This window comes from Argiope bruennichi, chromosome X2, assembly GCF_947563725.1.
Source record: "Argiope bruennichi chromosome X2, qqArgBrue1.1, whole genome shotgun sequence".
NCBI classification, from domain to species: Eukaryota; Metazoa; Arthropoda; class Arachnida; order Araneae; family Araneidae; genus Argiope; species Argiope bruennichi.
In genome coordinates this window covers 135,774,397-135,788,923 of record NC_079163.1, presented here as the reverse complement: position 1 = coordinate 135,788,923, position 14,527 = coordinate 135,774,397, and the positions used below count along the sequence as shown (strand labels likewise).

General features: G+C 29.8%; 1 protein-coding gene across 1 annotated transcript in view; it reads left to right on the top strand.

Moving 5' to 3' along the window:
• The first annotated feature begins 215 nt into the window (after nt 1–215).
• LOC129961115 (uncharacterized) overlaps nt 216–14,527 on the top strand; it is a 30,358-nt gene continuing 16,046 nt past the window's right edge. The window contains exons 1-4 of the mRNA XM_056074953.1: nt 216–281; nt 9,137–9,167; nt 10,296–10,348; nt 11,754–11,819. Coding sequence (XP_055930928.1) covers nt 9,137–9,167; nt 10,296–10,348; nt 11,754–11,819 — 150 coding nt within the window. The 5' untranslated portion in view covers nt 216–281. The remainder of the gene's footprint in view (nt 282–9,136; nt 9,168–10,295; nt 10,349–11,753; nt 11,820–14,527) is intronic.

Below are 14,527 nucleotides of genomic sequence, written 5' to 3'. Positions count from 1 at the left end.
AAATTTTGATGATTGTGCAGTTCCATCGAAGACTATGAAAACAAAGCCTTTTCCAAACATATTCTTATCGCCATGTGATCATAGCCAAGGCGATGAAAATTAAATAAAGATGCCCCTACTCATGTTAGGGTTACTCTAATCGAATAAAAAGTTTATACTTTGAAGATTCTCGTTATTGCAAATCGACTTTGTTCGTTTGTGCTCTTACTATAATTCTTTGTGCTATATTAATGCTATTTTTGAATTAATTTGAATTCCATCATTTTTGAAAATTTGTAAAAGTAAGTAAAATTTAACCACCCTTCATTCACAAAATAAGTTTCATCAAGATATGAAATTAGCTATCCATACTCCATATTTATATCTGAATGATAGTTTTGTAGATTTTTGTTACTTTCCATTTCGTAATTCAGAACAACTATGTTTAGCTAAAAGGCTTTTAACTGATTCGAACTTACAATTTTAATTAGTTCATTTTTTCATGTTAATGTAATATTTGAAATGTTGTATTCCTCGATTTCCAGTTTTTATATGATGATGCATGCCATTAAGTGCCAATTGATTAAAAGGATATTTTGCATTTTTTAGCATCGTGCGGAATCGTAGGTTTATAATTTTTATTGATATAACAAACCGCAGTCCGATTCTTATTTATCGGTATTACCGTATAATCGGTTATGTGTTTTGATTTCAAATGGTAATTCCAGTCAAATCAATGCACTACATCCCTCCGGTCAACTTGCTCTTAGATTTCTAGTAAATTAGTGCTCTCTCTTGTAAAATAATTTCCCTTCATTCATATCTGATGGCATATTAAAAAGCTCCTCCGACCTCTGTTTAATGCGAGATCGACACGCGTTTTTGAACTAAAAACAATAAAGCACCGAGAAACTGCACGAAATAAATATTAGTTAAGATATATATGGATATTAACTTATTTGGTGTTTCTTGGTGTTCTTAATTTTTAATAAACTTTATTGAGTCCTTTAGACTACTGCGATTTGCGTATCTGTTTTAAATATTTGTTGATATTTGTGTCTTTGTGCTTATTGGAATTTTCTGCTTTAAAAACAAAAAGGTTTCTTGCATTAATTTTGTTTAAAATTTTTTCCTTAATGTATAAATAGTTCCATTTCGTATAAAAACCGAAAAACTTCAAAGATTCTATATATAGCTCGTTTATTATGTTTTATATATTTATCGTTTATATTATTACTCTTTTATATATATTATTACTCGTTTATATGTTATATATATAATACAGAAAAGCTTCAGATTATCGGAAAGTAATTTAAACTTGACTATGTCAAGAAATTTAAGGCATTTTATTTTATCTGTATCAGTCGATGATTAACATTTCCAATTTCGCGATTTGGTCCCCGAAAAGTAATTTCGTATTTGCCACAATAATTCACTTTTAAATTATAGTATTGAATGATTTATAATTCCAGTATCTTCTTCCCAACGCTTCATTAGTTGTATTCCGCGTCATCAATGTGACGCAACTCTACTTATGCTCTCAATGAGTCTCCTCATTCAAGATTTATTTTGTTGACTGTTTAAATGGAAGTTTATAAATAGTTCTACAGCCATTGATATTCCATTCCTTCTTTTATTAGATTATTTGCAGTTGGAAGGTAATTAGATGCAATGAAAGTTTTAGAATTATTGAATTTAGATTGAGAATTTCAGAATGTAGATGTATTAAATTATTCATTGCTCATTTCATTACTTAAAAATAATAAAATTGTAAAAGTGACAAAACATAATGAACGAGCTAGTGGTCTGAATATCTATATTTAATCGGGATTACTGTAATATATAAAACTTTTTTTTTTTTTTTTTTTTTTTTTTACTGAAACCATGTATTTTTTTTTATATGAAAGCAGAGCCTTTCGGCATTGAAGTCGTCACTGCAGAATAGTTTTCGTAATTTATGTATTTTAAAGAGTTATTCAACAAAAATTTCTGATTCACCGTAAAATTCTACTTTCAAAATATTTAAATGATATAAATAAAAATATATTTTATTTCTTTCAATAAACTTTATAATTTTTTCATAAATACGTTTAAATTTTACAGTCCTTTTGTATTAAGAAATTATATTCTGCCAAGTATTCTTTACACTTTGACGTTTAAATAGATAAATAAACATTTCTATCTTCTGCTATCAAATTTGACTGATTTATGAAATTTCTATATATCAATTTTAGAACAATCAACATTTTCCTAATCATAGGCCAATCACTGTTGAGAAACACTGGCAGAAGATTAGTGTTTCTTCTTTAAGACGGTCGATGAAGTGGCCTGAAATTGCCAATTTTTATCGAAAAGTGATTTATTTAGTTGATTGGAGTTCAATAATTTTTATTTAAAATATTGGTATCTAAAGTATATTTTGTTAAATATGATTCAAAGGGCAGATGGCCTATGTAAAAATTTAAAATTTGTAATCCATCGAAGCATTTATTGACTCAAGTTGCAAAAATTAGTCGATTTAGACCATTTTGTTAATAGATGTATGCCCCAAATTAGCTGATGGGCGATGATTATTGTTATTATTATTTATACATTGAACTATGCTTACCTTAAATTAAACGGTTTCAATTGAATTAATAATCTAGATGTTGTAAAAGATCATAAAAAAACTTTTCCTCCATTTTTATTTTTTAGAAAATATTATAATTCAAATTTTTTTCACTTCATACAGATATGTGCTGAAAATTGCACTTTTGTATGTTTAATTTGCAATAATTGTGGATTTATTTCTCAATGTGATAGCAACACGTTGATAAAAGCTAATTTTACCCTTAAGAATTTTCCCCTTATTTTTTCCCATTCCCTTTCCAGATTAAGTTTTATTATTATTTCGTGAGAAATATATTAAAAAAATTCGTTGAAAATCGAAACTTAATTTATAAGTTGGTATTTATTTTATTATTTATTTATTAATTTATTGGTATTATTACAAAGATAATCTTTTGAACATTAATTTGATGCAAAAATTTTGTGCTGTAATATTTTCGGACATTATTGCAGAAAAACACTGAAATTGCGCTTAATGTTTAATTACAATTCTAATTAAAAATTCAAAAATTGCTCCGAGGTTTCCCATTCCCAGCCTTCAAAGCATACACATGCCAAATTTGGTGGCTGTTGGTCGAACGGTCTGACCTGTAGAGCGAGCGCGCGCGCACACACATAGAGCTTTATTATAAGTATATAGATAAGTGTTTGCAAGAAAACTGTTTAGCTTGAAATATCCTTTTATTTGTACAAATTTGTATCACATTTGTATGCAATTTTTTTCTATTCTTACAATTCTGAAATTGCTATTAAAATACAATGAATTGTGTAAGGACTATAATAAATTTTAAAAATTACCGTTATAGCATGTCTTTTTTATTATTGAATAATTGCTAAGTGCTTGCATGGAGACTTTATACTGAAGATACAAAAACTGTTAAAGGAAAATCTTTTTTTTTTCCTTCTTGCAAATAAAGCAATGACATAGCTGTAGGTTCTGGACTAGTATAAAATAAAATTTATAGAAGAAACTATTTTTTATGCAATTAATTAGAGGATATAGTGTTAATTATTTTGTGAAACAAATTTTTTATGAATAAGAATAACGTCTTTTTATTAATAAGCCAGATTAAATGTTCAATGTCAAATCTATTTTCAGAATAATAGTTAATGACCAAGTTTATGATTACCGTTATTATATAGTTTAATGAAAACTCATTTGCCTACCTTTCGTCTTCAAGGCTCTATCCACCTGTATTTTTTGTCTTTTCATTCAGCAAATTTTGAATTAGGTCATCAAATTCGATTCTTCTAGCTACGCTTTTTTCAAACAATGAAGTGGCTAAACCAGAGAACCGCCTCGTTCTCTGTGGATGGGAAACAATTCTTAGTTTGAGGTTCGAAAAACTCCTCCAACAGAATGTTAAATTGAGAAAAATCTCAATAATACTAAATTGAGATCGAAACAAAGTCGAAAATTTCATATTCACCTGCAAACAAAGTCGCGTTAATACAAAACCGACAATTTTTGACTTTTTTCCCCACAACTAATTATGTTTTGTACTCGAAAGGATCATTTAAGATACCATGCTAGAACTCATTATAATCAGAGTAATTATGCAACTTAAACTTTCTATTTTTAAAAAAAAAAATTTTTTGAAAATCGGATATGTACGTACATTAAAAAGCCTGTTACGTAAAGGCAACTCAAACATTCTCAGTCAACATCCATTTTCACTGCACTAAAGTTAATTTATAATCTTGATAGTTAAAAGCAAGCGCATATAATATTGCAAAAAATTACAGCAAATTTTTTTTCAAAATAAATAAATAAATCACTTTACGATTTAAAAGAAAAAAATATTTTTATATAAAGCTTTGCAGTGAGCCCTTACGTCAAAGGAAATATGCGTCTGCGCAACACTTTTGTACTAAAGGCTGAAAAATAACTCTTCATTTGCACCTCTGTCAGTGCAAAAAGTTCAAAATACCCCGAAGTGCATTGCGGCGTTTCCTTTTTAAATCTGTGCAGGAATTAAATTCGATTTTACTAAGGACCAACACTTGCACACTTGTGAAAATTCCCAATAGTTTGGAAGATATCGACCATAACAACTACTCTGGTAAAATTTTCAAGTTTACAAAACTAGTTTATCTAATGCAGGGATCAACTCCAGTAAGAGTTACGCGTTGTTTCGGTGTATTCGTCTAAAAAGTGCAATCGAATGAAATAGAATAATTAAGAGAATTTTTGTGTTATTTTAAAATTAAAAATAAAACAATAATTCTAATAATTTTTAAATCGCTCTCTAAAATATTTTAGTTTAATTATTGATAATGAATTCAGAGGAATTTTAGAATTTCCTGAAATATTTTTGTTCTTTGATTGCCATTTGAATGCATTTTTTTACCAAGTCCTTACACAAAATCATCGAGCTTTAACACGTGGAATTCTCCGAGCAATGCTTGGTACATGTTGGTTTATATGCATTTCAAACGATGTTTTCATTTTCAAAAACAAAAAAGGAAAATATTGTTATGGCGAAAATATCGACTTCCATATTTCGATAAGTATACGACGTTTATATCATTCTCCCTCCCCCACACGAACTCAAAAATTGCATTTTTTAATTATGTGTATGAAAATGAACCGATGTATTTTCAGTTATACTAATGAAATTCGATATGCTGTTTATACAAAGTGCGTCTAAGAGAAGTCGTGTGTATGCGAACGTAATTCAAAGACGCATCTCTCTGTATAAGTGAAATTTGTTATACAATTTCATCATAAAAGTGAGATCTATGCTTAAGAATTACAAATTTTTAATTCTGAAGTGTTCCTACTTAAAATGACTCAGAGAATTGCACTGAAAAGGATGATACTCGGATTTTCCATATTATATTACATAGTAAAAATGTATTAGTAGCAGCATTATACACGAATAATATTGGGAAGTAATGAAATATTTTTAAGCTGATAGTTGATTTGCAGGCTTTATTACTCCCCCCCCCCCACCCTGCGTCCCGTCCTCCGCTGATACCACTGAGAAAATTCACTCTTTGTAAAGTGTTATTTTGTGTAAGTAAGCTAAAGTATCGAAGGATGGTTGTTTTGCCCTTTCAAAAAGGGCTTCGAAACTGAGCATTCTAATACCTTTAACCCTTTGCATTCGGTGAGATAATTTGATGCATAATTATTCATTTAATTCATGGATCTGTTTATTAGACCAAAAAATAAATACATACAAATGTTTTATTGTAGATTTAATTTTTAGGGAAACTCATCTTTTTAACATTCTGTAGGTATTTATAACAATTGTAATTAAATAAAATGTCAATGATGCGCCATCTTGAATGAGGACTGAGAGAAGACATTTGAATGCAAACGGTTAAATGTCGTCGTATTTTATTAATTCAATATTTTTTGGCCGTTATTCTTTCTGCGAATTTCCTGATATATATAAAAAAAATCGATGTTCTCAAAATGCAACGGCTGATTGAATCAAGGATTGAATTAGCCGAAAATCAAAGGAATTTTCAGTGGTTCGAAATTTAAGGATTTTTTTGACAATAAAATTGAAGTTCTCCTTTGAAGTGATTGCTTTTTCCGTTTTATGATAAAAATAATATTATACGAAATTGAAGATATTCCCAAAAATTTGATCATCAATGTAAACTGTTTTCTACACGTTAAAGGACAATAGGTTTTGCACATCACTTATATTAACAGATCGTTTACGAAAACGAGTTAACACGTTCTCTTTCAAAAGAAAGGATCACGCATCTTTTAATGGAAAACTCGTATTAGAAGGCATAAAAATGACGCATTATATTGCATTTTACAAATACTTCACGATTCATAGAATCAGGTTCTTAGGACGCAAAATAAATCGGAGGACATGAAGCGGTAAATCTATTTGCCGTTCCTTACATTGCTTCAATATCGTTTAGATAATAATGACGCATTTGTCGAATTCGACAATACTTAAGATGGGAAAAAATTTCAGAACTTTAATATATTATAACAATTTTTTCAAAACTTTGATATTGGAAATTTTATTATTTTTATTACAATCAAGAATTAAATAGAAAATTTTTAAAAAAAAATCTGAATGTTTATACGTGAAACGTAATTTCGTGTATAAGTAGAAAAACTGCTTTTCCTTCTAAATTAACGAAAACTACCCACAATCAATTTTTTAAATTATATATAATATCACGAAATTCGTAAATGTTGGATATATACGACTTAATTTGAAAAAAGTGTGCAACATGCCTCCCCCCCCCCCAAAAAAAAAAAATTCCTAGTTTGTAAGTTAAAGAATTCCTCTTTATACAGAATTCTGAAGAGTGAAAAATTGTAAAGGATAAGATTCAAAATTGACGAAAGACAGAATTTTTCCCTTGTACCGTGATTCACAGATCACTAGAACATCTCGCTGTCATTAAGGTATCGAGAACGAGCACACAAATTCTGCAGAATAAAATCGCAATGATAAGTTTTCAATTGTTAAATCTTCTAGGAAGTATATTATTTCGCCAAAAATTCAAACTGGTTCTGAATTTTCGACTTGGCTGTATCTTTTGCAATCCGACTTGCCACATGTTTGCAACAAATGTTATAGCTTTTAACTAGCCAGTACCCCAACAAGTCATTTACATGTGTAAGCAACCACAATTTACAAAAACAAGCTGTATTGGAATAATTTTAAAATATAGCTTGAGATTAAATGCAAAAGGTGGTTGCTACGCTGCGAGGGAGGGGCCTCTTTCTAACTGAATTGTAATAGAAAAAAATGACAGGTAAATGATGCAATCCATGTTTAACCGAACATACATGTACAAGAGCATTTCAAAATCGATAAATAATGGCATTACAGCATGTCTTTTACAATGGCAAGTAGGAAAGCAGTCTCCGGAGTGTTCAAAGACTTGAAACTGTCTAGGTTTCAAATTTTTTATAGAGATTAATTGTTGTTGCGACATTGGAAATTTTCATTGTATTAAAATATGCGTTGTACATTTTATCCTTTCATGTTCAATAGCAAAAATGATGTGCTTCTTCAAGTATGACCTGCCTTTTAAATTTGCTAACAACTTTATGGAGGACCTTTTTGAAATAGATTCTATGTGAATACGAACATATTTGTACTCAATGTATAGGCCATTTTAGAGAACCGAGATTTTACAATACCATCTTCATGTAAACATATTTGCTCATTTAAATTCATACATTTACGTATTCAAACGATTCGAAATTGACAGTTATAGAAAAAAATATTAGGACCTCAACTATACCGAAATAAACCTATTTATTTTAGTGAAGTTCATTTTTACTTTCTCGCATGTGAAATATACAATTTTTGAAAATACTGTAATCATTACAAATATTCGAACTCAATATTCAGACTTGCAAGAATTGAGAAAGCGCATATTTGAATTGTCCTTAATTTGAAATTGTAAAATATATCTATACAAGTACCGGTAAACACTATAATTCAAAATGAATGAGCTATATGGATGAAATTTGTGATGAAAAGCATTCGGTGAAGATGAATATCATCATTGAATGTTCGTCACATTTGTAGATTTCTGAAAAATTTATAATGAAATTCATTCAAAGTCTGTTTGACCAGCTATCCGATTGCAAATGAATGTGATATTTAGGAAAGGGTAAAGAGCTAGATAGATAAAATTTGGTATCCAAGTTAAATATAAAATGTTGGGAGGTATAAAACTTTGAAAGAAATCCATCCATCTTTCTTTTCATTCGTCTGTATGCTAACGCAATTACTTAAAGGAAATTTGTGTGATCGTGCGACTACAATTTTAGCTCTGTGCCAAGTTTTGGTTTCAATCGGTTCGGAAACATTCAGCTTTCTGGCACTTGTATTGTATTGCTAATGATTAATCGTCACTAAAATGTCCAGTCATCGCATTCTAGATGCAAGCCAAATGTCAGTACTCTGAAATTATTTTTTCGCCATTTAATTATTACACAAGTACCGATACTCTAGCACGAAGCTCACAACTGACGTATATGGGATTCAATATTTGAGCACTCGCCCTTTCTTTTACGCCCTTTCACAGGGTATGCGTTATGATAGGCATAATATCTTCTTTAGGGAGTATGCGAGAAGGTTTCGAGGAGATCACTGCCCTGGTTATCCGTGATAGAATTTTATTTTAATATCTGAAACACGAATTCCTAATGAATAAGCCAGACTAAATGCCTCAACTGAATTGAAAGTTAGGTGAAGTAGAAATTACTAAAGAAATATTTGCAGGTATGCTTTAATGTAAAACAAATTTTTATTCCTTCAGTTGAATTAATTTAAAATATTTTTCGTTCAAATATTTGAAAGCAAAATCTAAATATTTCTGGTTCAGAGACTGGTGAATTGTGCTTATGAAATTCGAAAACGTTTATCGGGCACAAAATTTGGCAGGAAAAAAAAGTGTAATGCAAATTTTGAATGCAAAATATCATTATAATTATTCTTCTCCATTTCTGTTTATCATAAATTTAGTTTCTAATAAACTAAGATATTTCGAACTTAATGTATCTGAATATATATTTATTCCTTAAACAAAATATTTTGTCTTTCAGATGAGTTCCGACAAAAATGATGGAAATGGACGTAAGTCACCTTCATTTCTTTCAATTTCACTTCTCATTTTTTTAAATATTTTTGCATGATTGTTTTTCACTTCTGAAAGTTGTCTTGCGTTATTATATATAATTATCTACCACAGTTTTTTTTTCTTGTCTTACGCTGTGAAATCTTTCCACAAATTTATTTAAATTCTATTGACGATCTGTTATATCGGTTTAGCAAAAATAAGTATTGATGCGTTATCAAAATCTGAACAATGAAATGTCTTGAAGCAAGTTCTGTCTGCGTAGCTTTGAAAAAGAAAAAACTATCATTAATTTTTAAGTTTTTGGAGGATAAAATCTTCTAATAAAAACAATACTTAAAAAAATAAAAACCCTCATCAAAACCTCATCAAAAATAAAAACGTCACATCATGAAAGATAAAATTAAATGAATTTTCACCTTTTCTCAATCCTGTGATTCCTAGATTTTCTTGAGGTGTCTGTAATTGATAACAATCAAAATCGTTCGAAGCGGTTTTCTCTCCTAAGGGATAAAAAGAAGTCCAAAAAAATTGCCATCTGAAATTGTTTAATATGACGAAATGATAGCTCTAATTTGAATCATCGTTCACTCTTCAATAATAAGTTGTAAGGAGATGAAAATTCAACCACGCTCCTCCTATGAACAGGATGGCCCATTCAGGAGATCGGGCGATATTTTCACCCTTTACTAGCTTTTGTGTGGATTTAAACAAGGGTTTTAAATTACTCTCGGATGAGCGGAGCACCTCTGTGTATCAGGGATCGCACGGGAATGGCATCGGGTTTAAGTGTTCTCTTTTGGGAGCGGTTGCTCCATAGGGTTTCAACAGTCAAAAGTTTGGCTTTATCACCGATGGCTAGTTTCAGACCTTGCACACATCTTGGTAGACTCGGTTCATATGGGCTTTCACTAAGAAATCGTTAATTAAATGAATCGAACCATTAGTGGCGTCGCACCATAATGAGAAAGTGAATCGAGTGTGGCATGAGAACCTTTCCATCTGATTCGAGATAAACAATAGTAAACTGAAGAATAAAAGAACTTTTGATTTAGTAATTTAACAGACACGATTAAAAATTTGTGTTAATATTTCTGGCATTCCTTATAGAATTCTTGTCTTTGCAGAGGGGGACAGAAGAGAATCTTCCGAAGAAGATCCACAACGGTCCAGACATGCGGTAAGTCGAAGCCAATTTTATTATGCTTATTCCCTTCTCCACTTGAACCCTTTAAAGGGCCATTTTTTTCTAGTCATATTATGTTAAAATATTTTTAGGCTTGAAATTAGAATAAGGAAAGGGATTCATTTAGCTTATTAGATAAATTTAATTTCATTAATTAATTTGGTTCATTAATAAAGTAACAAATAAAGGCGCACCATTTTGTCTGAGATAAAGAACTGAAGCATCTAAAATTCTGTCCTACTAAAAAAATGTGTCAGAACTTCCAACCTACATAATTTCATACAAAGATTGATAAATTTGGTGGGAAGCTTACTTTCCATGGCCCTAGAAAGGGTTAAGAGAACTCGTTAAAAATATTTGCAATTCATGATAGTCGGGACAGATCATCAGATTTATATATGAATTTATAATCGGGTTATATATTATCAGATTGATAAACTTATATATACACTTACAGCTTTGCAGTAAACTGATTCAATTGAATACATGCTTTTCAGTATTAACAAATAACAAGAAGAAATGTCTTTAATCGCATTTCAGAAACCATTTAAAGGCCTAAAAAAGTCAGTAATCTGGGCGAATAAGCTAGTTGCTGAATGAAGTTTTATGAATGCTTACAAAAATGGTCCATAGAAACCAAATTTTAACACTATTCTGTTCACATGTCTAATTGGGATTCTTTTGTTTGGCTTCGGTAGATCGTTTTGGTTATGTTTAGATCAGATAGTTTTTTTGGAGGTCACCAACGTAGTGTCACCGGATTGTACAGTGTGACCTATTTTAATTTTCAAGAAATTTTGATGGTTTCTTGCTGATCGATTTTAAATATTCGCAACACATCCGATTGGTTAATTTTTTTTTCCTTTGCTTAACTAAATGCCTTAATTTCCAAAATTGAAAAACAAATTCTTTCAAACTTTAATTTATGTCACAATGTATCTGTCCAAAACATCTAGTGTGCCAAAATAATATTTGAGTCCTTTCCTTGAATGTTTTGTGGCCTATAATTTAAGTATGAAATCGCTTGAAAATCTTTTTCTTCAACTTTTTCAGTTTAATAAATCTTGCAATTCTAAACTTTATTAGCCATGAATTTAGGATGAATTCCCTTCAATAACAAATACAAGTTGGACGCTTTTAATTTTTCAATTCATGTAGTTGATCCTTTATTTCCCTTTGTCTTTATACCTGAATTTTGGTAAGCATCCTGTCATTTAAAAACCATAGAGAAGCAATTTTTTGAACTAATTACCAGTTCAAAAAAACAATTACCATTTTTTTAAATCGATCACCAATCGATTAACATTTAATCAGATTGTAGTTTTCTTCGTGTGTTGTTGTGATTTGCTTAATTCGAATGTTTAAAACTGTAATAATATATTTATCTTTTTATTTTCAGCCTTATGACATCAGGCGATTTTTGAGGAGGCGAACGGGCACAGGTGGTCGACCAAGACCAGCCCGGGTATGTTTCTTGCTCTCGTACTTTTTATTCTTGATCCTATAAACGGACATAAAAATACTAAAGCTGATTTCTCTACATGAATAGCTTTGTCATTTTCCTGTTGAAAGTGCTGGAAGAAGTTTTACAATACCAGAAAATTAAGTAAAATTTGGCACTCTAAAATTTGCTTTCTTTGTATGCATCAGCTCGAATTAAAATTGTTCACAAGAAGTTCATGATCATAAAAATATTGCAGCCTAGTATTTTACTAAGGCTGTAAATTATGACTCAAAATAATGTGTTAATTTAACTATAAAGTAAAACAACCTCATATTGAAAAAACTCGAATTAATTAATCTTGAATAAATTAAAATTTACAATAATTGGCAAGAATGAAAGTGTGTAAGTATGGAACATTATCTTGTATGGATTAAAAGTTACTGTAGTGCTATTTTAAATTTCGTACCGTGTCTCTGGATTTAATGCTTAAATATTTTACTGCATCTTTCGGGAACTTTATGGGGAATAATTTAAGCGTTAGAAGACATCTACACAAACTGCATAAAGATATAAACATTGAGAATCTTAAAAAGTAATTCTGCTATGATTTCATTAAATCTCTAAATTCGTAATTTCTCTTAATTCTCACCATGATGGAAGAATATATAGTGGTATATAGTCCAATATATAGTGGCCAATAAAAAAAATAATGGGACACATCTGTAACTTTGCTCTTTATTATCGCATCTTCATAAAACTGGTTTCGATGAAATTGGCCCAAGTTGACAAATTTGTTTGGATTGACACATTGACTAATTAAAATGGTTAATATCTCGAAATTTTCCCATTGCGCCTACCAATCATTTTAACTCAATCAATAACTTGTCACGAAGTTTGTCACCACAGATTCTCACCAGCATCTGCTGAAACTTTCTGGAGTTACGAAGTTTCGAAAAATGACATGTCTAATTTAAAATGAATAAAAAAAAAATATATCGCATATACCTTGAAAATTATTTCTGATTTTTTTTTATGGATGGGTTGCTCATTTAAAGAGCATAATTTTATTCATTAATGAGTGAATAAAATTTACAAATTAAAAAAAAATTACTATTTTTTAAAAAATTTTAAACACTATTGTGGTAAATTTTCTGACGTTACAATTCATTTTATGGGAAAGCAAAGCTGGAATATTTAAACATCGAATTCCTAAAATTACATGCATATCTGTAAAAGTTTTTGAAACATTTTCAAAAAATGCAACTGCAAACTTCCCATCGTTGATTGGTAACAACAATGTGACATGCTGCTTGTTGTAGGGCTGTTATTTCTAATTTTCTATAGATCTGCATATCATAATGGGGAATTTTACGTATTATAAAATCACTAGATAATTTCCAAATCGGATGATTTTATCCAAAACATTTTATTTATCGGATTATATTTTATCGAATCATTCATATTTAATTTTTCTAAATATTGATAATCAATAAATAATTGGGCAAGTAATGTAAATTTAAGAATTTTTATGTAGAATTTAAGCATTAATCATATAATCTATATACTTCCGATTTCAGTTAACATAAGGATTTGAAATAAGGCCGATAAAAGTTGTCTTGTTTATAAAAAGCCCTCAAAGATTGTTACAAGTTTCTGTTTTCCAAATAGTAAAGTAATACTAACCGTAAATGAAAGAGAATGCCGTTTTATGATTAAGGTACTCTATTGATTGTAATCACAATCTTATCAGAATTTAAAGTTGATTATATAATTTTTTCGGAAATACGCAAATTAAGAAAGTTTAACTTCAAGGAATTAAATCATTAAATCTAAGTGAAATGGTAGTCAAACAATTATCACAAAGATTGAAATAAAAGAATTTTTATCTTTACTTTTTTCCGTCGCAGTAACAAGACCGCGTGCTTTCGACTGATAACCACATTTTTAAACAGTTTCGTTTTATAAATTTGGAATATAGATAAACAAGTAAAGATTCTCATGCAAATTATAAGTGGAGTCCATTAAACCGGTTTTAGAATTTTCCTCTAATCCGACTCGGACGTGGATTTTTTTTCCTCTTTCAAATGCATTAGTTTTTGTATTCCTCTCAAGGCTGAATCAGCGATCTATTAATGAATCTATCATTTTATATAGCTAAAAATCTGCACCCTTATTCTTTTACGTTAATTTAATGTGTGATTAGAAATAGTAATGCAAATATCATTCTCGTGTAAACTAGACATTCAATACCTTGTTTTAACACATCTCATTGCGTAACGATGATTAAAATAAAATTTTTAAAAAGGACGAAAATTATACAGCCGTAAAAGAAGTATATATTTTTTCTTAAAATCTGATAATTCGTAGTTTATATATCATACAGTTCTGCTATTTGAGTACCCGCACTTCTTTCTGTGGGTTTTGGTTCCAGTAATAGAATTCAAACTGGGAGATGCAATATAACAAAGCCCGTATGCAAATTAATAGTTACTTTGTTTCTTTTTTTTCCCTTTAATGCTTTCTACAAGTGATTACCTTCCGTGGCCGTATTCAAATTGTGACTATATTGCAGATGAATATTCTTATTGAAAATATTCAAAAATTGATATTTTAGTTACTTTATGAAGTAAAAATGAATTTCTTATTGCTTTTAGACATTAACTCTTGGATTAGAAAATCGACACAGGAGTACCATTTTAGTGCCAAAACTGCATGCCAAATTTCATGCG